This window comes from Anolis sagrei, chromosome 3 (assembly GCF_037176765.1).
Source record: "Anolis sagrei isolate rAnoSag1 chromosome 3, rAnoSag1.mat, whole genome shotgun sequence".
Taxonomy (NCBI): Eukaryota; Metazoa; Chordata; class Lepidosauria; order Squamata; family Dactyloidae; genus Anolis; species Anolis sagrei.
In genome coordinates, this window is record NC_090023.1 from 252668839 (window position 1) to 252696805 (window position 27967).

The 27967-nt window shown below is 40.3% G+C and overlaps 1 protein-coding gene across 2 annotated transcripts in view; it reads right to left on the reverse strand.

The window, feature by feature from the left end:
• Nucleotides 1-549: 549 nt before the first annotated feature.
• Nucleotides 550-27967, reverse strand: part of PLD1 (phospholipase D1) — a 133095-nt gene continuing 105677 nt past the window's right edge. For both annotated transcript variants that reach the window (XM_067466046.1, XM_067466045.1), the window contains exons 19-26: nucleotides 26947-27057; nucleotides 24950-25038; nucleotides 17903-18016; nucleotides 14756-14805; nucleotides 12695-12829; nucleotides 7360-7513; nucleotides 1894-2008; nucleotides 550-802 (exon numbers count right to left, since the gene is read on the reverse strand). In XM_067466046.1, coding sequence (XP_067322147.1) covers nucleotides 578-802; nucleotides 1894-2008; nucleotides 7360-7513; nucleotides 12695-12829; nucleotides 14756-14805; nucleotides 17903-18016; nucleotides 24950-25038; nucleotides 26947-27057 — 993 coding nt within the window. In that variant the 3' untranslated portion in view covers nucleotides 550-577. The remainder of the gene's footprint in view (nucleotides 803-1893; nucleotides 2009-7359; nucleotides 7514-12694; nucleotides 12830-14755; nucleotides 14806-17902; nucleotides 18017-24949; nucleotides 25039-26946; nucleotides 27058-27967) is intronic.

Consider the following 27967-nt stretch of genomic DNA (forward strand, 5'->3'; position numbering starts at 1 on the left):
TACACACCACTATGGGAGCATCGTCACAATTACAGCACATGCATCTCCACAGCACACAGCTAAGTTTTCAGTGCATTGCTCTGAAATTGGACACATAGATATATATATTCACATTTCCTGATACAAGAGATAATTCCATAAGAAGTGGCTTTAAATTACAGTGTAAAAATGGATTCCCAGATATTGAACAGTTGAACCAATGGATATTATCAGCCGATGGCATATCCCAGTTGTTTAGATTCTGTTTCAAAGAACCAGACATGGAAACTAAGCATGCATGGAACAAATGCAGTGTCTTGTAGTATGATTTATAGACTCTTGGTTTGCATTTCCTTCATTTTCAGGTTGTTTAAATATAGCATAACTTATTAGTAGGTAGAATTTGTCAGTTATCCATTGTTCTTCCCTGATATATCAGATTTTTCCCCCATCAAAGGCACTTCTGGATCAGTGCAGGCTTCTCTTCCAAGGGCAAAAAGGTCCCAGGCAACCAGAATTCATCCAGGAGGTTTCCACGGGACCCTGTTTTTTTTCCCGTTTTTTTTAAAAAAAAAAATCCAAATTAGGCTAAGTCGTTTTAAGTCCAAGTTTCCATGGGAACCATGGATTCTTTTGTTCCAACAGAAGGAAGCAAATTTTCTTCATCTAGAAAACGAAAAGGGAACTGGACTAGAAATCCTCGGATCTTCTTGAGTTCTTCTGCTGCTTTTGAAGGATTCTCACAAGCAAGTTTTGGTATGGTGATGAATTCCCGTAACTGGGCTAAGTTGGTTACCTGGTCACTGGGAAGGCATCGGAAAACCTAATTCAAGAAATGTTGGATGAGATAAAGGATAGAAGTCATTAGAAGAGCATAACATTACTAAAGCTCTAGAATAGAACCATTTATATTCCTGTGTAAGTCAACCTCATTTGAGGGCAGGTTTGGTGGCCAACGTTATGGATGTAGATATGACCTGTAGATAAGTAAAAGGCCATTCTATGGAGAGGGGAAAACATTTTCACCCAGACAATTCAAATAGGCCAAAAGGTGGTGCCATGGTGGTGGTGTGTGTGTGTGTGTTTTGAGGGGGGGGGGGGTGTCCAAGGCTTCTTTTGGGTTTTTCTATGATGACCTAAGCCCTGCTTTTCAGTACTCTGTTCAGAAAAGAAGACAAATCTCTTTAAAATAAAAAATAACATTGACCCATGGATAAGTAAACCCCAGTTTTTTAAGGCTGATTTTTAGTACTAGAATGTCTAGATTTATATATGTATAAGGTAAAGGTAAATGTTTCCCCTGACATTAAGTCTAGTCGTGTCAGACTCTGGGGAGTGGTGCCCATCTCCATGTCTAAGCTGAAGAGCCAGTGTTGTCCGTAAACACCTCCAAGGTCATGTGGCCAGCATGACTGCATGAAGTGCTGTTACCTTTCACAGAAGTGGTACTTATTGATCTACTCACATTTGTATGTTTATGAACTTCTAGGTTGGCAGAAGCTGGGTCTAACAGTAGGAGCTCACATTGCTCCCTGGATTAGAAACCGCCAACTTTTCAGTCAGCAAGTTCAGCAGCTCAGTGGTTTAGCCTGCTGCACCACAAGAAAATTCATCTCCAATTTCAAAATTGCCCGAATTATTTTAAGAAAGTCATGCTGCCTGCATTTAATTGACAATATTTGCTAAGTTTATTCATCTCCCAGACTTTCTACTTTGTGGAGGAAAAAATAAAATATGTTGGTGAAGATTTTCAGGCAAAACTAGCAAACAACTGAACTCTGTAAAGTCTAACCAACATTCTTTGACTCCCTATGTGTCTAGATTTACCTTTTAACCTGCAAAACCAGGTCATCTGCACTTCCCTTTACATCTTTCAACAGCAAAAGGTACAACAGCGACAAATAAGTATTTTACCTTATCAAAAATTGTGGCATTGCGTGCAGCTGTAGCAACCCACACTTCCTTGAAGAATTTGTCACTAACAGGATCTTGGAGATCATTTGCGTCAACTGAACTGCCAAAGACAACTCTGAGGACGGGAGAAAATAAGGAACACATGGAAATGTAACAGTATTGGTACTTTGGGATGATTGTTCTTGGAATCAAAAATACACAGTAAAAAAGGTGTTAGGGGGAAAAAAATGGAAGTTTCCTGAGTCAAAGACAACCAAAGTTTGAAATTGATTATGAAGTTTCTGATTGCTCTGTCCTGTTTTTTTTCATACTGTCCAGGTGGATTGCCCAAGAGGTGTGGATTTCAGAGAAGTAGATATATGTCAAAGAAAACCCTGGTTAATGTACTCTGTGGCAGCTCCCCTGCCATTCATCTGGTCAGTTTGATAGCGCTTGCAATTCAAGAAGCCCTGCTAATTGTATTTCACACTCTGGCAGTGGCAGCATTCATTTTGGAGAGTCTTTTCAAATAAAGACGCCTTTAAATGAGAAGACAGTACATTAAGGAAGATTGGGAAGGGTAAGGTGTACATGTGGCCAAACTTAGTGTAAATTGGATGCAAGTTTTCAAGCTGGAAATGACAAGAGGTTAAATCATAAATCAAAATGATAGCATCATAGGAAGCTTCCTCATGCTGAGAAAGATGCACAGTGCAAAATTACAGCAGCTTGATACCATTTAATTTGCCATGGTTTTATCCTACAGAACCTGAAATTTGTAATTTGTTGAGGTTCTTCAAATCCTCTGCTAGAGACCTCTAATCCATCCCCTGCCAAATACAACACTAGAGCTCTTTAACAGAGAATCTGAAATACCAAATTACACCAAACTACAAATCCCAGAATTCCATAAAATGGAGTGATGGAAGATACAATGATATCAAATTACTATGAGCATGGCATGTGTGGACACATGCCAGGTCAGTTAGTCGCCCATCAAGCTCATATTGTCTACTTTGACAGGCATCAAGTCTCAGGCTAGGAACAATCTTTCCTGTAAGTGTTACTTTTAACTCAGGAGGCTGGGATTTTCTGAAGGTAGGACATATATTCTACCATTGAGCATTCTCAACCAACAGCAATGTACCCAATCTGTTGCTCTCCAGAAGGATTGAGCCATAAACTCTACCGCATCACTCTGACATGATATCCATGCTGGCTGGGAAGTTGAGATTGAAGTCCAACACTGCAAGGTTCCAGGTTAGGGAAGGCTGGGACACTGGATTTTAGTCCAACATTGTAACTATGAGATTCTTCTGGAAACTAACGACATGTGTCCATGTCAAATACAGAAGATCATAAGACGAAACCACATACCATCCCAAACACATCCTAAAATCTTATCTTATTTGAGAATAACAAGGCTACTGGTGTTAGTACTTTGATGGATGACAACTAGGGATCTCAAAACTGGGCTAGAGAAGAATCTTGCTTATAGCTCTGATGATAAAGATAAAGGTAAAGGTTGTCCCCTGACATTAAGTCCAGTCATGTCTGACTCTGGGGTGTGGTGCTCATCTCCATTTCTAAGCCGAAGAGCCAGCGTTGTCCGTAGACACCTCCAAGGTCATGTGGCCGGCATGATTGCATGGAGCACCGTTACCTTCCCGCCGGAGCGGTACCTATTGATCTACTCACATTTGCATGTTTTCGAAGCTAGCAGAAGCTAGAGCTGACAGCGGAAGCTCACGCCGCTCCCCGGAATCGAACCTGCGACCTTTCGATCAACAAGCTCAGCAGCTCAGTGCTTTAACCCACTGCGCCACCGGGGGCTCCGACTCTGATGATAGGAAGTGGTAATATTGGACTTGACAGATCAATGGCCAGACTTGGTATGAGATAAGTTCTTATGTTTCCCGTTGCCTTTCCTATTAGCCTCCAAATTCCAAAAGGCCTCAATGGGAAATGGACAGCATGTTGGGAGTATTGCAAAATGGATTTAAGATATCCTCATCTCATTTTGGCTCATGATTTGAGCACTAGTGCAAAGAACCACCACATTTAAAAACCAGACTATCAATTGAGGTTGAACTGAAATGTTCCTTTCTTGACATAGAAAAGGTCAAAATAGACATGACAAGAGCTAGCTACTTTGGTTTACTCAGTTCTTGTGGGTTTTTTCGGGCTATATGGCCATGTTCTAGAGGCATTTCTCCTGACGTTTCGCCTGCATCTATGGCAAGCATCCTCAGAGGGTCTGGTTGCAATTAGTACAATGGGTTTATATATCTGTGGAATGGTTGGGGTGGGGCAAGGAGCTCTTCCCTGCTGCAGTTAGGTGTGAATGTTAGCTAATCACCTTCATTAGCATTTGAAGGCCTGCCTGAGTCTGGGAAAATCTGTTGCTGGGAGTTGTTAATCTGTGCCTGGTTTCTTCCTCTCTGATGTTTAGCTGTTAAAATTTTAGAGTTTTTTAAAACTGGTAGCCAGATTTTGTTCATTTTCATGGTCTCTTCCTTTCTGTTGAAATTGTCCACATGCTTGTGGATTTCAATGGCTTCTCTGTGTAGTCTGACATGGTGGTTGTTGGTGTGGTCCAGCATTTCTGTGTTCTCAAATAATATGCTGTGTCCAGGCTGGTTCATCAGGTGCTCTGCTATGGCTGACTTCTCTGGTTGAAGTAGTCTGCAGTGCCTTTCATGTTCCTTGATGCGTGTCTGGGCGCTGCGTTTGGTGGTCCCTATGTAGACTTGTCCACAGCTGCATGGTATACGGTAGACTCCTGCAGAGGTGAGAGGATCCCTCTTGTCCTTTGCTGAACGTAGCATTTGTTGGATTTTCTTGGTGGGTTTGTAGATTGTTTGTATGTTGTGTTTCCTCATCAGCTTCCCTATGCGGTCAGTGGTTCCCTTGATGTATGGCAGGAACACTTTTCCTCGGGGTGGATCTTCATCTTTACTCTCGTGGTTTGTTCTTGGTCTTGTAGCTCTTCTGATGTCTGAGGTGGAGTATCCATTGGCCTGGAGAGCCCAGTTGAGGTGGTTCAGTTCATCTTGGAGGAGGTGGGGTTCGCAGATTCTTTTTGCACGGTCTGCCAAGGCTTTGATGGTGCTTCTTTTTTGACTTGGGTGATGGTTGGAGTTTTTATGTAGATATCTATCTGTGTGTGTGGGTTTTCTGTAGACGGTGTGACCCAATTGTTGATCTGGTTTGCGGATGACTAGGACATCTAGAAAAGGCAGTCTTCCTTCATTTTCTTTTTCCATGGTGAACTGGATGTTTGGATGGATGCTGTTAAGATGGTCCAGGAACCCCAACCATTCCACAGATATATAAACCCATTGTACTAATTGCAACCAGACCCTCTGAGGATGCTTGCCATAGATGCAGGCGAAACGTCAGGAGAAATGCCTCTAGAACATGGCCATATAGCCCGAAAAAACCCACAAGAACTGAGTGATTCCGGCCATGAAAGCCTTCGACAATACTTTGGTTTAATTTGCAGCACATACATATATTGGGATGGAAGCTGCAAAAAAAACAAACCCCTCTATATTGCAAAAAAAAAAAAAACACCCCTCTATATACACTTATCTTCTTTTCCCTTGCCACCATGTCAACCAGAAGTCTCTATACTTCTTAGAATGAGCCAGCATGGTGTAGTGGTTGAATGGTTAGACCTGGAGTCTGAAGACCAGGGTTCAAATGCACACTAGGCCATGGAAACTCACTGAGTGACCTCAGGCAAGTCACACTCCCTAGTTTCATGGAAAGGGAATGGCAAACTCCCTCCGAACAAACATTGCCATGAAAATAGGGTCACCTTAGGGTTGCCATGGGTCTGAAGTGACTTGAAGGAACACAATAAACAACAAAGTATCTTCTTGGAACACAGAATCTCAGTACTGACTACAGATTCTCTTAAGGCTTTCTGACAAAACTATTCTGCAGAGCTTGGAAAAATCTGCCTTTTGCAACTGTAATACTCAGAATCTTCCAGGCAGAATGCCCATGGCAATTGTTCAGAGTTATAGTCCTTCCTAGAGATCCCAGGGATTGAACCTATGGCCTTCAACCTACCACTTCGAGTCGCCGGAAGGCTGAGAGGGGTGGTACACAAATACAGTAAATAAATAAATAATAGGCACAAAACTGCTACAGCTGCACCTCACTTATTACCTCCAGTGGACACCCCACTATTCCTAATAATAGAGATACCCCTGCCCCCTACCCCTGCCCTACCCATGGGAGGGCAAATTCTGGAGCTGTAAAGAGAAGAGGAGTCACTGTCTCCTGGTATTGTTAATTGAAAGTAGTTCCTTCAGTGAAAAAAAAAACCCCACATTTGATTTCATACATAATGGATAGAGTGACCACATAACCTCAAGGCTGTAATCCTACTTAGTCTCCTGGTAGTAAACTCAAGCATAAATCTGCACTGCAAAACTTGGAAGATCTATTGTTTATAAAGTACTAGCCGTCCCCTGCCATGCATTGCTGTGGCCCAGTCTAGTGATCTGGAAAATAAAGTAATGAGACAGTGTTGGTTTCTAATATATATAATTTCTTTATGTTTGTGGGTAAACAGTATTTCTTGTTGTTCCTTTGTCATTGTTGATGTAGAGATTGTCTGGTTTGCTTACTCTGGGACATGCAACGTATAATTGTCCTTCTTTAGGGGTCTCTTTCAAATCTATGATACATATCTGTCATGTCTGTGCGTGAATCATATATATCTATCTATATCTATGGCTGGATGACTCTTTGTCGGGAGGGCTTTGATTTATGTTTTCTTGCCCTGGTGAAGGGAGTTGGACTGGGTGGCCTTAAGGCAGCATTGATCAACCTGGAGGTCGAGGTCCCTGGGGGGGTTGCAAGGGGGTGTCAGAAAGGTCACCAAACCCCACCAGAAACACACAGTATTTTCTGTTGGTCATGGAAGTTATGTGTGGGAAGTTTGGCCCAATTCTGTCATTGGTGGGTTTCAGAATGCTCTTTGATTATAGGTGTACTATAAATCCCAGCACTACAACTCCCAAATGCCAAGGTCTATTCCCCCAAACTCAATCTGTGTTCAAACTTGGGCATATGGAATATTCATGCCAAGTTTGGTCTAGATCCTTCATTGTTTGAGTCCACAGTGCTCTCTGGATGTAGGTGAACTACAATTCAAGGTCAATGCCCACCAAACCCTTCTAGTGATTTCTGTTGGTCATGGGAGTTCTGTGTTCCAAGTTTGGTTCAATTCCATCATTGGTGGAGTTCAGAGTGCTCTTTGATTGTAACTATAAATCCCAGCAACTACAACTCTCAAATGACAAAATCAAAATGTTTTGAGTGATGGTCACTCCCTGGGTTAGAAGGTGTCTTGTGGCCAAATTTGGTGGCAATTAGTACAGCGATTTTTGAGTTATGATGTCACTCAAAACAAACAGAGCATATATATAGAGAGAGATGTTTCATCATGACATTTGATATGTGTGATACCTAAAGCACTGAAGGCGGAGAGACTGAGCAAATCTTCCAGCTTTGTAGTCCTCTCCATCCATGACAGAAGGAACAGTGTCCGTGTCCTGCACAACAACAGCCATTTCACTGTCTCGTTTCCCTAGCATGCTGCGGTCATTGATGTTAGCTGAGCCTATTAGAGAGAGGGCGGAAGGAGGGAAAGCTACTCAGAAAACACTTGGTATCAACAAAGCAATTCACTTAAAATACTTAGAAGTACCACAGCAATTTACAATTCAGATTTGACCTTAATGCATACTAACACTGGTTCTAATACATGAAGTTGAGCTGTATTATAAGCAAAATAGTTCAAATTTGGTGATGCCAGTCAATTAATCTGCCACAGGAGGACAAAAAGACCACAATTTGTATGCTTCACCCCAATTTCATTGATAGGCTGCCTCCAGACTATTTATTTATTCATATTCCAGTGGCTGTGATCAGGCAGGTGGAGGATAACACTCTAATCATGCATTTCCTTGAGCCCCAAATAAAAGAAAGCACGGGCATGTGTATATCATTAACAGTTTTCAGGTCAGTATTATTAGAGGAGGAAGAGGACTTTTTTCTTTTTAAAAAAGAGTGCTGGTGTGGAATAATTGCAAAAGCAATTGGAAATTGGTCAATGAAAGGAAACCTTGGAAAAGTGCAGAATATCCAGCAATCCTTCTAAAATAAAGATGCTAAACCAGTTTCAATAATACTGGGTTTCCCCAAATCTCATCTGCATTCCTGTCACGTTCTCATTTGAAATCAGATTACAAAATGTTGCTCATTCCTTCTTGCAAAGTAACCGGTGTATTTTCTACATTAAAAAAACACACACATATTTTCACACATTTTAAAATTTATACATTTCTGTATGCAATTTTTCATCTTACTAAATGAAGTTTCAAATATATGGTTTTTTAGGGGTATGTGTATTAAAAACATTGATTTTTAGGAGACTCACAATCAATTTTCACTAGAAGAAATGGTACAATTTATACTCGAAATTTAAGCAACTGGGATATCTCTGTTAAGAGTAAAACCCTTCACTCAATTATCTAGAAGTAAGCCCCAGTGAATGGAATTGGAATTAAATTCAGTAGATAGCTATAGGATTGTGTTGTCACTCTTCTAATGAACTCTGACAAAACAAGGTAGATAGATCAATTTGTCAGAGTCAATGGGATTTGCTATAGTGCCTTCCCTGACTAGCTTCCCATTTGGGGATATCATAATCAAAATCATGATTTATTTTCTTTAAAACAGAATTCATGGCTACCAGCAAGAAATGCGTGCAAATCCAATCCATAATTTATCCATACAGTCTTTTTTTTTTTTTGAAAAACAAACTTTGATTGCACATCTTAACCTGGAGTATTTTCCGAGCACAATGAGAATTCCAATATATTCCAATGCATCTCATTTCAAGAGTAAGCAATAATATTACATATGAATTGTAAAATGTACTTTGGCCACTGGAGTGTTTATGAATGCATAATGAAAGGTATTTCACAATGGGTAGGATGTCTGTTTAAAGTAAAGTAAAGTAAAGATAAAGGTTTTCCCTGACATTAAGTCTAGTCATGTCCTATTCCCAGGGGTGGTGCCCATCTCCATTTCTAAGCCGAAAAACTGGCATTGTCCGTAGACACCTCCATGGTCATGTGGCCAGCATGACTGCATGGAGTGCCATTAACTTCCTGCAGAAGTGGTACCTGTAGTATAGTGTGTCTTTAAGACACAGCCTTTGGTGGCCACACCTGCAATGTATTTTACTACTGGATGTGTGATAAAAGCTCTCTCTCTGTAGTAAAGGTTGTTGTTACCCCTACTCATGCTTGAATAAACAACCCTGCTGGCTGGTGAGTCTGTGACACGAAGAATATTACAGTACCTATTGATCTACTCACACTTGAATGTTTTTCAAACTGCTAGGTTGGCAGAAGCTGTGCTTAGCAGCAGGAGCTCACCCTGCTCCCCGAATCTGAACCACCAACCTTTCGGTCAGCAAGTTCAGCAGCTCAACAGTTTAACCCACAGCCCTGCCAAGGAGCCCTATTATTGTCATCTAACCTTCTGAACAAAAGTGTAGCTAAACCAACTGCATTTTTTTAAAAGATCGTCTCTAAATGATAGGTGGGTGAAATTCATGGATGTTGCTTACAACTTTTCAACTGACAATGCCATGAAATGGCTACTATGTAGGTCTAGTTCTATCAGAATTCTACAGTAAAACTAAAATTGAAGCAGTTGAGATAACACTTCTGACCAGATGATAGGTCAATAACTTATTTATATTCGGCTCTATCTCCCCAAAGGTACTTTCTGTTTGGCAGTAGAATGCACTATCTTGGAAAGTAGTGTATCCTCCTTGTTTGGAAACCTGAATTCACAACTATCAAAGGATGCTTTAATTGAGATCGCTGCATGGACAGAAAATTAGATGAGAAGTTGGGATTTGAAAGTTAGGTCTCTTTCAACTCTATAATTTCCCAGCGACATCCCCTGAAATTTCTTATCTTTGAATGGCTGCGCAACATGAGGTTTTTCCACAGTATGAATATGTAGTTATAGCACTACAATTCTACTTCAGTTATCATGACTGAATCCTATGGAATCCTGAGCCACTTGAATTAGAAATACCCTTCCTATAAAAAAAGGTCCTTTTGGAATGAATAATTCCCATGGGGGGTTGTGGTGGAAGATGCAAACCGATCTTCATTTGAAACCCCATCCCAACTTAATGTAAGGAGTAACTACATGTTTAGTAGTAAGTACTAGGCCTGGGTAACAACAGAAAAATTTGTTTCTAAACTCGTTTTGTTTTTAGGGGGTCCATTGCGTTTCGTTTTTTAAAAGAATTCTGAATTTTTCTTTTAAAAAAAATTCGTTGTTTATGAAATTTCGTAAATTTCAAATTGATTCGTTAATGGCGGACGCGATTGCGCAATATGCTAAAAAAACCCTCCAAATGGGACAGGGGGAACTTCTGAAGCTTCCCTCTCCCTCTGTTGTTGACTGTTGGTGTGATAATTTATTTTTTTATCACTGATAAAACAAACAACAATTATAAAACTTGCACCAGACATACGGAAATAATAACGAAACAATTTCAAAACGATTTCGAAACAATTACGAAACAATTACGAAATAAATTGAAAAATTCGTTTCGATTTTTAGTTGCTCCTGCATGGCTCAATATCGGATCGTAAGCTAATTTAAATACGAATCAATAACGAATTACGAAATCAACGAACGAAACCGCCCAGCCCTAGTAAGTACAACTAAGGGAACAGAGAAAAGCATTATTGCTTATTTTAGATTATATAAAAATCAATGTCTTCCTGTTAATCTCATTTTCCAATAGCATCATCTAGGCCATTCCATGTTCTGTTCTTGTATAGTTCCATGTTTATCTATTACGCTGCATTTTCAAAGGCTTGTCCAAAGAGTCAGGTTTTTGGGTTTTTTTTGGAAGGTCAGGAGGGAGTGGGACAATCTAATATCCCCAGAGAGGGAGTTCCACAGAAGAGGGGCTACCACTGAGAAGGCCCTGTCTCTCATCCCCACCAAAAGCGCCTGCGAAGAAGGTGGGATCGAAAACAGGGCCTCCCCAGATGATCTTAAATTCTATATGGTTCATAAGGAGAGATATGTTCAGACAGGTAAGCTGGGCCAGAACCATTTAGGGTTTCATAGGCTAAAGCCAGCACTTTGAACTGTGCCTGGCAGCAAACTGGCAGGCAGTGGAGTTGGGGCAACAGAGGAGTTGTATGCTCCCTGAGCGCTGCTCCGGTTAGCAACCTGGCTGCCGCTCACTGGACCATTTGAAGCTTCCGAATAGTCTCCAAAGGCAGCCCCATGTAGAGCACGTTGCAGTAGTCTATACGAGATGTAACCATAGCATGGACTATGGTGGCCAAGTCAGACTTCCCAAGGTATGGGCGCAGCTGGCACATATACTGCGGCATTGAATTTTGCCATAATTTGTAAGCCGCTCTCAGTCCCCCTCTGGGTGAGAAGGTCAGGGCATAATACAGTAAATAAACCTTAGCACATGCATATTAGTCATGTGGAAAAAACATAAATACCCTTTAGCCTAAAACAGAACATGGATCTTGTTTCACTTATATTATCTCCAACAAGGTTAAGAAAGCTCTTATATTGTTTTATGACTGCAAAACTGCACAAAATCAAACTAATATTATTCCCACCTCCCAGAAAAGTCTAGTTGCTTCATTATTTAATATTTGTTGATCTTAATTATTTCTCTTCCCCCCTGAAATTACCCAGAGTAGGATGTAACATAACCACAAAACATTAACAAAACAATAGAATAACACATCATGGCTGTCAGCTTTTCTTAATTGTGGGGGTGAGGGGGGGGGGGGGAGAGAAAAAGATAGAGAGAGGGAAACAGGAAAATTGGTGTCATATTTTTGGCATATTAGTTGCCCTTCTAACAGAAGCTGATGAAGGACACATGTGGGCATAAAGAAGCCACATTTCACAACATGTTCTGTTCTCAGAGGAGCACATGACAAATTGCCCAAGTTGTGAGATAAATCACAACTTTTATATGAGCCAGATGGGTCTGGTTCTTCACAAAAGATCTTCATGGAAAAAGACAAAATGGAAATGTCATTTACCAGTCCATTTTAATTCTTCAAACAGTACATTGAGTCAAGTGTAGAATCAAGCAAGGTGGTTCCATTTAACATAATGATGCCCTCTATACTTGTGGTGCTTTCAGCAGTTGCCACCAGCCAGAGCAGAGCTTGGAAAGTTATTTTTTAACTGTACGTCAGAGTCTCGCTTATCCAACATAAACAGGCTGGCATAACGTTGGATAGCGAAAAATGTTGGATAATAAGGCGAGATTAAGGAAAAGCCCATTAAAAGTCAAATTACATTATGATTTTACAAATTAAGCACCAAAACATCATGTTTTACAACAAATCGACAGAAAAAGCAGTTCCAATACATAATAACATTATGTAGTAATTACGGTATTTACAAATTTAGCACCAAAACATCATAATGTATTGAAACAGCTATCGATCCAGGCAGGAGGCAGACTGCGATGGATAATACAGAACATTGGATGAGCGAAGGTTGGATAAGCAAGACTCTACTGTAGTTACATTTCCAAGGTCCAAATAAAGTTAGTTCCCACTACAGTTACAAATTTCAATTTCTTGCTTTTCAAAAGGCAGTTTTAAAAAAAAAACTTAGAAAACGATTAGAGTACTGCAAATCTCTGGTCTGTGGCACAATACTCACACAAGTAGAATTGACACACATTGTCTGCAACTTTTTCACGTACCGATTATGACTGTGTTGTCATCGACAATCATCAGCTTGCTGTGAACATAGATCAACTCTGTGACAAGTTTCCCTTCCAGCTCAGCATGGTTTCGGAGCCCACAGAAGGAGATATAGTTAATCCACTGTTCTCCCACTGAAGAACACAAAGGGGAATAGGTAAAAAGAGAGTGGGAAGAAAAGGTTATGGAGATTAGATTTTGGTGAAACATTAGGAGAAACATCTTACTGGTTCAACAAGAAGCTGATGAGTTAGCAAATTGGTCAGCTCTCCTTTGTCCTGAAGCAGGACAGCTTGTTCTTTCTCCTTTAATAATAATTATTTTTAAAGAGAGCTGGACTGTGTAGAATCATGCAAGACACTGTCAAACAAAGAATTGTCTTCTGACATCTCTTAAAATAGGGCATTGTCTTCTAGAACCAGGACACAGTAGCTGAAATTCCGTATCAGGGATGTGCAGTAGCAGCAGCAATAATAATAGTAATAGTAATAGTAATAATAATAATAATAACAACAACAAATTTTTTTTTGTATCTTGCCACCATCTCCCCGAAGGGACTCAGGGCGGCTTACATGGGGACTAGGCCCAGTCAAACAGAATTAAAATATAACACAATAAAAACATAAACCATCAATCAACAACAGTAGCCGAGATATTATATATATATATATATATATATATATATATATATATATAAAACAACAACAGTAGCCGAGTACAGTGGACATGTTCAGAACTAAAGGGAGAGACAAGAGAGCTTGTGCAATAGAACTATAAGGACAGAGCTGATAGTAAAGTTCAATAGCCAGATGATAAGTTAGGGCTAGAAGGACCAAGTCAATTTGTGCAATACAGGGCTAATTTTTAAGTGCAGGAGCGAAATAATCTAGTGAATTGATTAATCAAAGGCACATTGGCACATCCAAGTTTTTAGGTCTTTACAGAAAGTGGACAGGGTGGGTGCTAATCTAATCTTCTTGGGGAGAGAGTTCCAGAGCCGGGGGGGGGGGGGGGTCACCACTGAGAAGGCCCTCTCCTTCTCTCCTTCGTCCTCACCAACCACGCTTGTGATGGAGGTGGGAGCGAGAGAAGGGCCTCCCCAGCAGATCTTAAAGCTCACGCAGGTTCATAGGGGAAGATACGATCATGAAGATAGGCTGGACCCAAACTGTTTAGGGCTTTGTAGGTGCACCTGCACCTTGAATTGGGACCAGAAACTTATCGGCAGCCAGTGGAGCTGATTTAACAGGGAGTTGTCCACTTTCTAACTAAGGCATGGAGAACTTCTCAGACTTCTCAAGGTACAGTCACAGCTGGTGCACAAGCTTTAACTGTGTAAAGGCCCAGTTTTTTTTATATCTTTCTTAATCTTCAATTGTCCTATGTAATTCTGGTATTGGATGATAGGATCGTACAATGGAATGCACAATGAAATTCACAACTGAAGGAACGCTACTGTCAATTTCAGCAGGGCAGAGAGATGTCTGTTAGCCAAAAATTGACATCTCCATGTACAAAGAACTCAATTTCATAGAATCATAGAGTTGGAAGAGACCACAAAGACCTTCCAGTCCAATCCCCTGCCATGCAGGAACACACAATCAAATTTCCATGACCCTAAACTGAATGTGGATGTTGCATGTCACAGAAAAATGTCAATGTGCTCCATAGGGGAAGTCACACATCCCTAAGGTGGTGTCTGGCCAAAGATACCCTATCTAGCATTCAGATTCTCCCTGTCCTCCCAGTTCTTATGACTAAACCACATTCACTAGTCTAGAGGAAAGCAGGAAGAATAATTCACTTTGAGCTGCATCCAAAGGGATGCTGAAAACAGCAGCTATATTCTGTTTTCATCTGACACCCAGATGTTGTTTTGCTAGTTTGTTTTCTTTACTCTGAAGATTGTCTTGACATAATTGAGGCCTCCCGTGCTCCTAGTTATACAATCCAGCAATTATGTGGCAGCTAACGTGTGCTTTATAGCGTATCAATCAAAGTTTAGTGTCCTCAAAGCCCAACAGTACGAAGCGCACAGTGAGGCGAGGCAAAGCACTTACTCTCGGTTTTCAGCTGTCCCAGGATCGAATTATCTCCTCTGCACATGGTCCTGTAAGAATTAAGGCCGCAATTAAAGTCACAAAACAGCAGCATGTGAATGAGTTTACAAGGATGAAGCTAATTAAAATTGCCAGATACATTTCTCTGTAAAATGGAGAGGAAAGAGAGCCAAGGGGAGACAACTGATTCAGAAGCTAAAGCAACACTGTGAGAGAAGGTGGTTGGATTTAGGAGAAAAAGTGCTACACAATCTTGATTTCTGATGCAAACTAGCAAAGCGAAGGCATGTTTTTCACTTTGGACAGGCAGGAATGGGCCATCTGAAGCTTGCAAATGGACATCTGTTTATTAACATCGAGACAAGCTAACTAAAAGCAACTTTTGACATATATCTGCCTCTGGGCAAAATGAGTTTAGGATGAAATTATGGTAGGTATGAAGATGGACAAGGAAGTGCCAAAAGGCACCTGCGTCAAGCTTCCCTTAGTGTCCCCTGTAATACATAGTTATGGAAGTATATGGTGTATTATCAGGTGGGAAAATACATTATGTGATCTCATGGAAAAGGGGAAAATGCCTCCCTCCCCACCGCAAGCTAACCCTTTAAAAAATATTATTCTGCCAGACTTTTAAAACAAAGTTTTAAAAGAACTGTCTAGGAGATGCTGTACCATTTTAAATTAACTGTTTTTAAAAGTCTTTATAGTTTAAATTTCATTTTATCTGTTTATTCAGAAATGATTTTAAAATATATTCTAATTAGCTTAATACTAATAGTTCACCCTCCACATTTGTGGTTTTGACTTTTGCAGATTTGCAGATTAATGAGTTTGATCAAAATATTCTCTAGGAATCTTTAGATCCTCTCATGTGATTCTATAGTTAACATCTAGCCTGTATAGTTAACATACAGTCTATATGTGACAACACCTTAAAAGGTGCTGTCACATATTTTTTTTAATTTATGGATTTCTACTTTAATAATAAGGGTCCCTGGTGGTGCAATGGGTTAAAGCGCTGAATCTGGAGAGCAGCATGAGCTTCCGCTGTCAGCCCCAGCTTCTGCCAACCTGGCAGTTCGAAAACATGCAAATGTGAGTAGATCAATAGGTACCACTCTGGTGGGAAGGTAACGGCGCTCCATGCAGTCATGCTGGCCACATGACCTTGGAAGTGTCTATGGACAATGCTGGCTCTTCGGCTTAGAAATGGAAATTAGCACCACACCCCAGAGTCGGACACGACTAGACTTAAGGTCAGGGGAAAACCTTTGCCTTTACCTACTTTAATAATAATAATACTGTCAAAGGCCTTCATGACCGGAATCACTGGGTTGTTGTAGGTTTTTTGGGTTATATGGCCATGTTCTAGAAGCATTCTCTCTTGATGTTTCACCTGCATCTATGGCAGGCATCCTCTGAGGATGCCTGCCATAGATGCAGGTGAAATGCCAGGAGAGAATGCTTTAGAACATGGCAATATAGTCCAAAAACCTACAACAACCCAATGATGATGATGATGAGGATGATGATGATAGTAATCTCTTTATAACCCATCATCTTTCACAAGGGTGCTGTGGCCGAAAGCCCCAAGAATGTAGAGGGCTGATGGTATTTACTTTTGTATGATGTTCTTTTAAACTGTGAGCTGCTTTGGGTCCCAATTTAGGTGAAAATGTGAGATGATGATGATGATGATAGAAGTCTCACCCACTCTGTTTTTAATTTATGTTGTCTGTAAGCAACCCTAAGCAGTGTGAGTCATGTGAGACAATTTCCAGATATCAAATCTCTCACTGAGGGGATTCACATTGTTTGGGTTACTCTTTAAGAGTCCCAAAAGAATGAATCACACTTACGACTCACTCTTATGACACATTTACACATTACAGCAGGCATTGCTCAAAGGAGTCACCTCACATCTGCAAAATCTTGGGTATGCAAATCAGACCTATGGAAGAACCATAACTGCTCTTTGGAAAATCAGTATTAATGAGTGTGCTTTTAATTTATTACATCCATGCCTTTCCTTTCTTCTTTTTTGTAGTGGGTGCAGGGAGTCCGTTATCTATAAATGAAATAATGCTATTCAAGAGAAAATGGGGAAAAAACGGCTGAAGGATGCTTAATTAAAAAGCCAATGTGGAAATGCTTCATATGAGATTTTCTCAGCAAGGCAGAACACAATAGTCAGTACTCCCTCTGCTGGCTATTTGATAGCAATATGCATTAAAATAACTGTTATGGTTTTTTTAAAAAAATTGTGTCAGAAGCAACTTGAGAAACTGCAAGTCACTTCTGGCGTGCAGAGGTGTTGCCCAGGGGATGCCTAGATGTGTTACCATCCTGTGGAAGGTAATAATAATAATAATAATAATAATAATAATAATAATAATTTATTTATACCCAGCTCCATCTCCCCCAAGGGGACTCGGGATGGCTTACATGAGGCCACGCCCATCAGTACAATAAACAAAATATTACACAAAAACATAACAAAACCAGAAAATAAAATACATAAAATGCAAAACCAATATAATAAACGACACAGCAATATAAAATCAAACATTAAAACACAAGGGAATCTTTCATATCACCACATGGGAAGCTGGAGCTGACAGATGGGAGCTCACCCTGTCTCAAGGATTCAAACTGCTGACCTTCAGGTCAGCAATACAGCCAGCACAAAGGTTTAACCCATTGTGCCACCACAGCCCACCTATGGTTATAGTGATGAATTGGCAGTATAAAACATGAATTCTTGCACCATATGGGGAGAGAGAAGTCTTGGCTGCTAGGCCAGGCCAGGATGTGTTGAAGGCCCTTCAAAAGCAATACATCCCTTCTCTTCAAATGTTACTCCTCCCCAGGGTTTTTGTCTGCCTTTCCATGAAAGCTATACAAGGAAATTCTGCCAGATTGAACTTTGCCAAAGGGCTCTTCAGGTATGGTGGTGACCGCTCCCCAAATCAGTCGTTTGGATTCAGAGGCAAGGTCTGAATCACAGATTTCTTTTGCTTGTGAAAAGTTAATAGGACACTTGAATAAAGTCAAGTACAGCCCAGACCTTTATTCACAGTGTACAAAGACTGCCATATATGTGGCTAAAAATAAAAGAATCCACCTTATCCAAACTACCCATGATACCTGTAGTTAAAATGCATGATTGCTTGCAGCGCATTTCCTCCTCCTGTTGAAATATCACCTTCAAATCCGGGCAGCAGAGGGATGACTACGTAGACTCGGTACCGTTTGTTTTCCCTAATAGGAAAATTTGAAGAAATGAGCCAACCTCTGCAAAATTGTCTTTAGAATAAGAAAGAGCAAAGGGAAAGGAAATAAACTTATTTTATAAATCGAGAAATTCTTAACTCGACCTGATTCTTGTATCTTCTCTCCTCAACACTGTCAAATTTACAGTTTATTTTTGGATATGAACTTCAGTGATGGTAGTCTAGTTTTCCCTAATCTAATGCTACCCAGGAATGTTTGACTACAATTTTCTATCAATCAAATCGCTCTGTCCAAGAGTTCTGTCACACCACATGGTTAGCCAATAACCACAGACTTTTTTTCATGTCAGGAGAGACTTGAGAAACTGCAAGTCGCTTCTGGTGTGAGAGAATTGGCTGTCTGCAAGGATGTTGCCCATGGGATGCCCGGATGTTTTATGTTTCTACCATCCTTTTGGGAGGCTTCTCTCATGTCTCCACATAGGGGACTCAACCTGCTTTCCCAGGACTTGAATCCCTGACCTATTGGTCTGCAGTCCTGCCAGCACAAGGGTTTAACCCATTTTACCACTGGGGGCTCCTTGCCACAGACTGATCACATCAGGAGCATCGCTCAGCCTTGGATACTATGCACACCACACAGGCATAGTACTATGATTCTAAGTCAACATCCTTTAGAATCCTGGTTTTTGTAATTTGGCGAGGCACTAGAGATACGATTTGGTTTTTATTCTTGTTCCACAAATGATTATTATGCAGATGCAGACATGCCAGAATCTATACTGTTTCATCTCCAAAAATACCCTTTAAGTCCTATAACTCTACAAACGAGCAAGCAATTTCTAGTAGACAATTACATCTTACCTAGTTAGAATTCATACAGAGATTAGCTTTTCAGATGTTTATAATGTACAACTCAGAGTTATGATCAAAGAAGTGGCTCTTCCTTTATTGCAAGCACAAGATGTAGAAACAACCACTAGGTGGCAAACACCATACGTTTTGGATAAAAATTACTTTAAAAAGTAGACAATTACCAATTCTCTCCAGGCAGAGACATCATTTCCTAGTAATTGTTTCTTTACATAACAAACAGCTCAGTTCAAAAATGATAGTACCATTTTTTCAACCACAAAGCTACTATTGAAATAATTGCAGATTATTGCATGTATACCCTAATATTTCTGCTCCACATTGCTATTAGATGACAGGTGACAAGGAAGATGAGATCCCTATGTGATGGACAGAAAGAGGGTGGAACACAATGAACAGAATGCTGCTTTTAACACATTATCCCTATTAATGGTGCCTGATAGTTGTATCACTATGAAGAACATTGAGATATTTATTAGAAAGGATTTTTCATGCATCTAAAGTTACATTTAACATTGGGTCTTTTAAACTGCGGTCCTCAAACAATGCAATATTCACGAAGACTGAAAATGACTTCATCCTATTACTTACTTACTTGAGAGAAGGGTCCACTGAATTCACTTCAGAGGCTCCTTCTACACTGCCATATAAAATCCAGATTATCTGCTTTGAACTGGATTATCTGGCAGTGTAGACTCAAATAATCCAGTTCAAATCAGATCATGTAGATGATCTGCTTTGATAATCTGGATTATATGGCAGTGTAGAAGGAACCTGAGACGGTGACCTGCCCAAGATCACCTAGTGCATTTTTATGGCTGTTTCAAACCCTGGTCCCCAGAATCATAGTTCAACATTCAAATAGCTACACCATGCTAGCTGCATATGAGACTTATGCATATTATAGTTTTAGGGACATTGTAATCCAAACTACCCCTTTCCCACAAACTCACTGAACTGAGACTCACAGGGATGAAGAGGAGAGAAAGGATGAGGAGAGAAAGGTTGAAGAAAGAGAGAACAGACTTAGGACTTGTCTACAGACTTTAAAACTTGCACTTGAGTTGGCTCCTGACTGTCTTCATGTTTCTTGTCTTCTGGTGAGTATTATGAGTTCGGGCTAGTTCAGCTTTGCCCCACTTCAGAAAAAGTCAGGGTTGCTTTGGAGTTTACTTGAAACTATGGAGAATCCTGCAACTGAAGGGCAGCATGGACAGCTGGGTTCAGTTTCAATCCAGACAGGTCTTCAATCCAGATAGGTCCACATGGACCTTTCCCCTGTGCCCATCAATGCATGGAAAATGGAATGGATTGTGCTTGTCACACTGCCATCACTGCTCACAGCCAGCTTCAGAGCTCCTTCCTTTTCCCCAGTTGCATAGACATCTCTGATGCCAGATTGAGGAGCTAGGAGCTCACATGGATCTCTGTGGCCAGATGGAAGGAACAATGGTGACATGGAAGGTTAGCTGGCATCCTAGCTGGACGATGTAGACTCCAGACCGCTGCCATCACAGGTTCAAAAGGGTACATTTGGCTGCATCACGGGCCAGTCCGGAGAAGCTCCATCCTGAACAATCTTGGTGTTAGGTGAGGATAATCTCAGTCCTGCAGCTTCTATAACATTCCTCAAATTACACCATTAGCATTCTCTAGGAGAGCACCTCATCAAATGCTGCATGGAACCATGGCAGTTAAAAGCACTGTCAAAACTGCTGTAAATCTTTGAGAGATAACACTCTCAGAGACAGAAAGAAAAGCACGATGACACAGAGAGAGGGAATGTAGGTGGGAGAAAGAGAGAAAGGGGGCAGGCAGAGATGAAGAGACTGTCAAAAAAGGAGAAAGAAATCTGGAAGAGGAAGAGGAGGAGGAGGAGGAGGAGGAGGAGGAAGCAGAGACTGACAGAAAAAGACAGAGGGAAAGTGGGTACTCTTGCTTACATCTGGCTTTGAATCCATCCTCTACTAAGACATGCATCCTGAAATAATACCACTGACAGAATGTAACTATGGCCAAGGAAAATGAGATAGGTGCCTCCACTAGTGGAAAAGGTATTTGAGATTATTAATAAAAAGTAGATTCAGCATCTCATTAACTGGACCATTTCCTAAAATCAAATTAAGGAACTATTTATTTATTTATCGTACCAGAAGTGAACTGAGGGTACAGTTGTACTGTATTTAAAAAACACAAAGTTTTAAAAACTTGGCATTATACTAAATGTCCTTTGACCAGTAGCGGGCCACTTGGAGTGCCTCTGGTGTTGCTATAAGAAGGTCCTTTACTGTGCATGTGGTAGGGCTCAGACTGCACTGTAGTAAGTGGTCTGTGGTTTGCTGTTCGCCACACTCACATATCATGGACCCCATTTCTTTAAGTTGACTCTGTATCTCGTGGTGCCAGAACACAGTCTGTTCAGCACCTTCCAAATTGCCCAGTCTTCTGTGTGCCCAGAGGGGAGTCTCTCATCTGGTATCAGCCATGGCTTGAGGTTCTGGGTTTTAGCCTGCCACTTTTGGACTCTCGCTTGCTGAGGTGTTCCTGCAAGTATCTCTGTAGATCTTAGAAAAGTATTTCTTGATTTACGGCATTGGTATGCTGGCTGATATATGAACAGGGGATGGGCAGGAGATGTCACTGCCTTGGTCCTTTCATTATTGGTTGCTAATTCCCGGCGGATGTCAGGTGGTGCAATACCTCCAGTGGTGTAGGGCATAGACATCCTGTGATAATGTAGCATGTCTCATTAAGAACCACATCCACTGTTTAGACTGGGCATGTCTACTCAGCAGCAGAGTAGTGAAGCGACCACAGGCGAATTAAGGAAGGTATCCTTATTTCTACAAAAATACAGGTTGCTTTTTCTGAGTTTTGCAGTAGAAATGAAATTCCGCTTACTGTAATCAGGCAGACACACCTGATTTACTTTAAATTAAATGGGTCATTGGTGTGAAGCAGGGTGGATAGTGTAGATCTGAGAAATGCTAATTGCTGATACCAAAAGAATTAGAAAAATGTAATTTATGGGCAATCTATTTCTATTAAAACAGCCAAGCTTATTCACACACACACACACAGCATTTGTATAAGTAAAGGGAAGATGTGACCTAATTAATTATATATGCTTTGTATTGTCTGAAGGTCAAATACATGAATACGATAGGATGGAGCACACATTAAGTCCCTTCATTAAGGTTTAAGGCTGTAAGAGTGAATTCTTCTATGTGCCCCATCTAGTTTGATTTCCTGCTTCTTTTTTTCTGCACTTGAATAATAAGGAAAACCTCTCTGTGATTCTGATAAATATCAACTTTTCCTCCCCCTCCAAGTTAAGGCTTTTTGAATAAAAAGGAACCTGCGTATTAAAGGTGAAGATTCATTCAAAGTCACTTTTAGTTCTGTCCTCAGAAAGACTCCATGGGAAAGACTACTTTGCACTTTTCATAGTGCAAAAACATAGTGCACGCTTTTCATAGTGCAAAGAAGGACTACACCAAAATGGCCCATTGACAAAAAAAAAAGAGTTGTAATTAAAAAAAACAACAACGTTAAGGTCTGGCACGTTCCATTACTGGATTCAGGCCTGGGGCTTTGGCTTGGTTCTGGAGTGGCCAGGTTGAGTGCTCCAAGCTATGTATAGTAGAATCAGAGCCAGAAATGAGTCTACCAGTCTCATTAGCAGCAGCAGAGCATCAGGAAATAGCTCTGGAAGCTGCAAACTGACTACTTTGCTTTGACAGGAATGTAATCTAGTACAATGATGCTGCCACCAACGGAATCACAATTATATTAAGCAAAGTATATTCTCTGTAGCATATAAAGAAAGAGAAGGGGAGGGAGAACTGAAAAGCACCATGGAAACCTAAGGCTGGCAATTAAAACTATGCAAATGTGTGTGCATTTGCATAATTTCTTCTGCTAACAAGAGCTCCATTTTTTTCTTTCTAAAAGGCAAGAATGTCTTTCAGCCACCAGTGAGAAATAAAGGATTCACAGAGGCGCAAGCAAGAGAACAGCAGATGTGTGAAGATATTGACTCTACAATTTCTGAGCAGTCACAGCACTGCAGAGCCAAGTTCTATCCCATCACCACAACACTGATTTCAAGTCTAAACAACATGCCACATGTGGTGGGGTATTTGGGACTGGATTAATACGTGATTTTAAAAAAAGTAGATAGGGAGTTGCCTTGTTAATCTGTCCAGCTCAGTACTGTCAACAGTACTGATAGTGGCTTACTAGGACTTTTAGGCAAGGTTCCTTTTTTATTACTATCAGGGACTCAATTTGTGATCTTTGGTAGGCAAATCACTGAGCATATAACTCTTGCCCTATCACTGAGCAACAGCCCTTTAATCATCTTGGGAAGGATCCACATTAACAGGAGAAATGCTTTTGTGGGAAACTGGAATTCCAGAAAGCACTGGAGTCACTTCCATAATTATTGAGGTTTGGCGTGATCCATTGTCCGCACATCAAACAGATCAACCACTGTTTGCTGGCCAGAAGCAGCTTCCCAACAGAGCCTTGCTGGTATCATCCCTTATGAAGATGACACGACTGGGCACCCTATTGAAACTTTATCAGAAATAAATGGCAAAACCCAGGAAGACAGGGCACTGTTCCTGATATGCTGTTGTCCCAGCTGGCTGTGTGGACTGAAAAAGAGCTTCAGGGCACTTCCACAATGGTATGTGTGGATTCCCTGTGTTGCATCTGGACCAGTATTTTGGTAAGGCTAGATGGAGACCATGCTTCCTGCTTTTACCCCTAGGAGATTTTAAATTAGTTGCTGTAGGTGTTCATCTCTGAATAAATGAAGCTGTTTTGTGGCTCAGCATCCCTGGACTTGTGTGGATGGTATCATTGGGTGCTCTGCTCCAGACAGTACAATACTTTCAGTATCTGTGACATGGCTGAATAATAAACCTAGGTAAGAAAGGCTAGGAAACTTGATGTCCATTTATGTGGGAGTAAACCTCTCTGAAATGACAGGGACTTGGTTGTGAGTAGATGTGTATAAGGTTGTACTGTTGGAATTTATTTACACTGGTGCTGTCTTTCTATCCATGAGGTGCTCTGAATTGTTTCACAACATAAAATACAAAATAGTAAACAGAGCAAAAAGCAAGCCTGCACCCTGTAAATATTGCCATAAATATATGAGAAGCAGCAATCTAAAAATATGTTGCAAAACTCCAGCAGAAGTAGAATTATGTTCAATCAAAGGGAACAGAGCCAAGCTGGTTAGAGGCTGAAAAAGTCACATGAGCAATTGCTTAAAACTAATATTTTCCCAATAATTTTTGTACTATGCAGAAAATACACAGGAGTATATTTCCAAACACTCCAGGTTGCGATGAACGCAGACAGATGTTAATGGCTGCATATTTTAAATACAAACATGTCCTTTGGAAAAATCCTTCAACATTTTTCAGATATAAGGTCAAATAATATTCCAGTGACCCACTATTTTTTTTTACAATTCCTGTGTATGCCAAGAGCTTTTATTTACCTTACTTAAAACCCAGCCATTTTTAATCTTGAAGTCACCAATATTTCACTCTCTTTCTCTCTCACACACACACACAATATCCTCAGTTGTTCTGAAGCATGACATAAACTATAGCAACGGACTGACATCAGCCTGGTTGCAGGCAGGCATAATAGACCATAGAGAGTTTCTCTTCTATCAAACACATCCTATTTTGGATAAAAATCCAGATTTATGCTTGTTATTTCACGATAACACTACAGCTTTCCACTGGACAATGGGCTAGGTCACTACAATGCTTAAAGGCCCTTTGGATGAATTTGAGTCCCCAGGCACAAACACATACACAGAAAGCAATCTATAATCTACTTAGTTACACTGAGTGATTAAGGCAAAGAAAACTATGAGCAGCTCATTGTTAATTACAAATCCACCCAATCTGCTAGATTAATCTAACACTCTAGGACTGTTTTCATTTCATCCTCTTCCACTGAAACTGTTGGAAAAGTCTGGGCTACAATAGTCAGCCTATTCTTAACTAGAAATAAAATATTTCTGTTAAGTTCCCCGACTATTTTTGAGCAAAATTACCTGTAGGCTTTGAGGATTCGCTGGGCAATGGCATCACCTATCCGATTAAATACAACTTTCTCATCGGCACAGCTGATAAAAAACTGGTTCTACAATGTGGAAAAGGACACAAAGAATTATTAGAAAACATCGAATTTTTGTAACATTGATGTTGCTGAAAGTTATCGAGGATGGTGACATCTGTCAAGGTAATAGAATTTCAGCTGGGAATTTTGAATCTCATTTCATTAGCAATGAAATTGTTGGGATGAATACCTAAATATATTTGGAAAACAGTCAGAATGCATCCATTTCCAATACAATAAATTATAGCGTGTATTTTCTGAATAAGGGATTCCTAGCTTTCGAGAGACTATTTAAGGTGATTGTGATATCCTGACCCTCCAAGTTAAGATTAATTGGTATAAACTATATGGAGACCTTAGAATGAATCTGTGTTCAGATATAATTATTTCAGAAATGTTACTTTTTTAAGGCTACAATTCCCAAAACCCCAGAACTACTATCAGCAGTGTTCATACTGACTAGGAAATTCTGGAAGCAGCATTCAAAAAATAGCTAGCATATTTTCCAATCTCTGGAATGAATATAAAAATCCTTAGATTTGTCAACAGTAAACAACTGAATCAGTTTCTCAGGTGAGGGTCCTTTGGAATCAATGTGCTCAAGAACAATAACAAAAGGCATGGCCCAACACCTGCAGGAGCATATCCCCCATGTAGTGTGCTACATACAAGTCCCATTGAAATAATTGGTGTCTAAACACTTGCACTTTTCCTTCAATAGGCTTTCATTTTTAAAATTTCACTTGGAGAACTGATTTACTCTGTGCTTCCTAATGGTATGTAAATTTAACAAACCACAAGCCACAGTGTCTTAGCAACAGCTACTTTGAGCCCTAATATTGAGGAAAAGGCAAGGTGTAAATAAAGATGTTGATGATGACATTGCTAATGCATTATACCGATAAGTGTGGGGCCACATCTGCAGGGGAAATAATTGCCTTGGGTTCTTCCTATTCCTTTCAGGACTCCCAGACATCATATCAGCTTACGATTCATAAGATAGAAGCAAGATTGCTGGTTCTTCTGTAACCAGTGCTTGATCAAAAGCGTGACTCCTTTTAACAATAACAAAGAGCTGAAGCTGAAATGCTGCTACTATTATTCATAACAACCATTTAAAAATAATACCAAGAACTGTTTTTTTAAAATATACTAAAATGAATTCATTAAATATTTATATACTTTTGAGGATGCTACACACGGAGATATCCAGTACCTCCTTGCACAGTAATTTTGTCCCATATTTGCAGTCGATACTGGACTGTTCAGAGTCACTGTTCCCCCAGACAATGACAAACTGTGGGGCTGTTGCAAGTCATACACAGGTGCTGCATTATAGTTGGCGGGGGGGGGGGGGGAAGCATGGCAGGGAGTTGGACTGGATAGTCCTTATGGTCTCTTCCAATTTCACTCTCATTCAGATTACTGTTTCTTTCCTTCTTAAGTAGCAACAGCTTGGGTGCTTGGGTGCGATGGATTTATTTATTATTACAGTCTCAGACCAGAAGTTTGTACAATTAAAACATGAAAATAAAGAGGTTTTTGAAACTTTGAAATCAACTCCATAATTTTATAGCTACAGCATACTAGCTGGGGATGATCACTCCCATTGCTCATCTGGGGAATAAGGAATGTATTTTGGAAGAAACAGGTTGGAGAAAGCTGTACAAGAGCATTATTCCATCTCTTAACGTGCACAGTGCCTGGGTGCAACTGAACTGCAGGTCAGTGGGAGAGGGGAGCCAAGCTGCAGCCAGGAGTGATCCAGCTCCCAGTGCTTAGTTGAGGAAAAAGGGGAAGTCTTTGTGCCCTGGTCCATTTGCGAGTGCACTACGACTTCTCCTTTTACGCTTGCCAGTGATGTAACAGGTTCTTGGACATGGTCTCTTTCTTCATCCCAGCCATAAACCCTACAAGGCAAATATCACTTGCCTCTATATATATGTAGTGTTCGCTGTTTTCTATCACATTGACATAAGCAGCATGGATGGATTCCTCATGATACTTGATCCCAGCAGACCAATCAGCAGCAGAGCGAAGCACCTGAAAAAAGAGAGGAAAATATGACTTGACTGAAGAAACACAACTTTTTAAACATTTAGAAGATGAGTTTTTATTCCACTGCATTTGCCCACTCTTGTTGCATGAAGTGAAATATGAAGTGAAATATATATTAGATTCTTTTAAAAACTTCATTATTATGGTTAGCATTGCTACAATACTAACTGCTTCAGCCTGAAAGCAATGAACACAGAAATAGAAAACTCAGACTGACAAGAGAAGCACACTGCTTTATGGCAAATCAAGAACTGTTTGAGGGTAAGAGCTGTTTGACAGTGGAATATGTTGCCTTGGCGTATGGTGGATTTTCCTTCTTTTGAGATTTTAAAAAGAGGATGGAGAGCCATCTGCTGGAAATGCTTTGTGTATTTCTGCATAGTAGAATGGAGTTGACTTGATGGCTCTTGTGGTCACTGGGGAAGTCTCCTTAATCTGGTGCCCAAAGGATGGCCATACTAGCTGGAGATGATCAGAGATCATTGCTCAACTAGGGAATAAAGAATGTATTTTGGATTAAACGGGTTGGGAAAAGCTGTACAAGAGCATTATTCCATCTCTTAACATGCACTGGTATCAAATGAGAGCCACAACCTTTAGTGATCCCATTAGAAGCTGCCATGAATTCTAACAGAAGAAAGTAATAAATAAAATAAACTTGTGGGATATTATCAGAGAACAGAACAGCATAGTTTGATTTAAAAACATTAACATTCTTCATAAATAAAAGCAGAGATTAGAAACTTTCAACCACTAGAAATGTAAACCTTGACACAAGTCTTGTTCAAATGCAGTTCAGTGTAATGCAAAAGGCTGGTACTCCTGGTCAAGTAAAAATATGGATTTGAACCATTTGAGAGACTACACTGTGTGTCTTTGTGTTCAATGCAAAAAC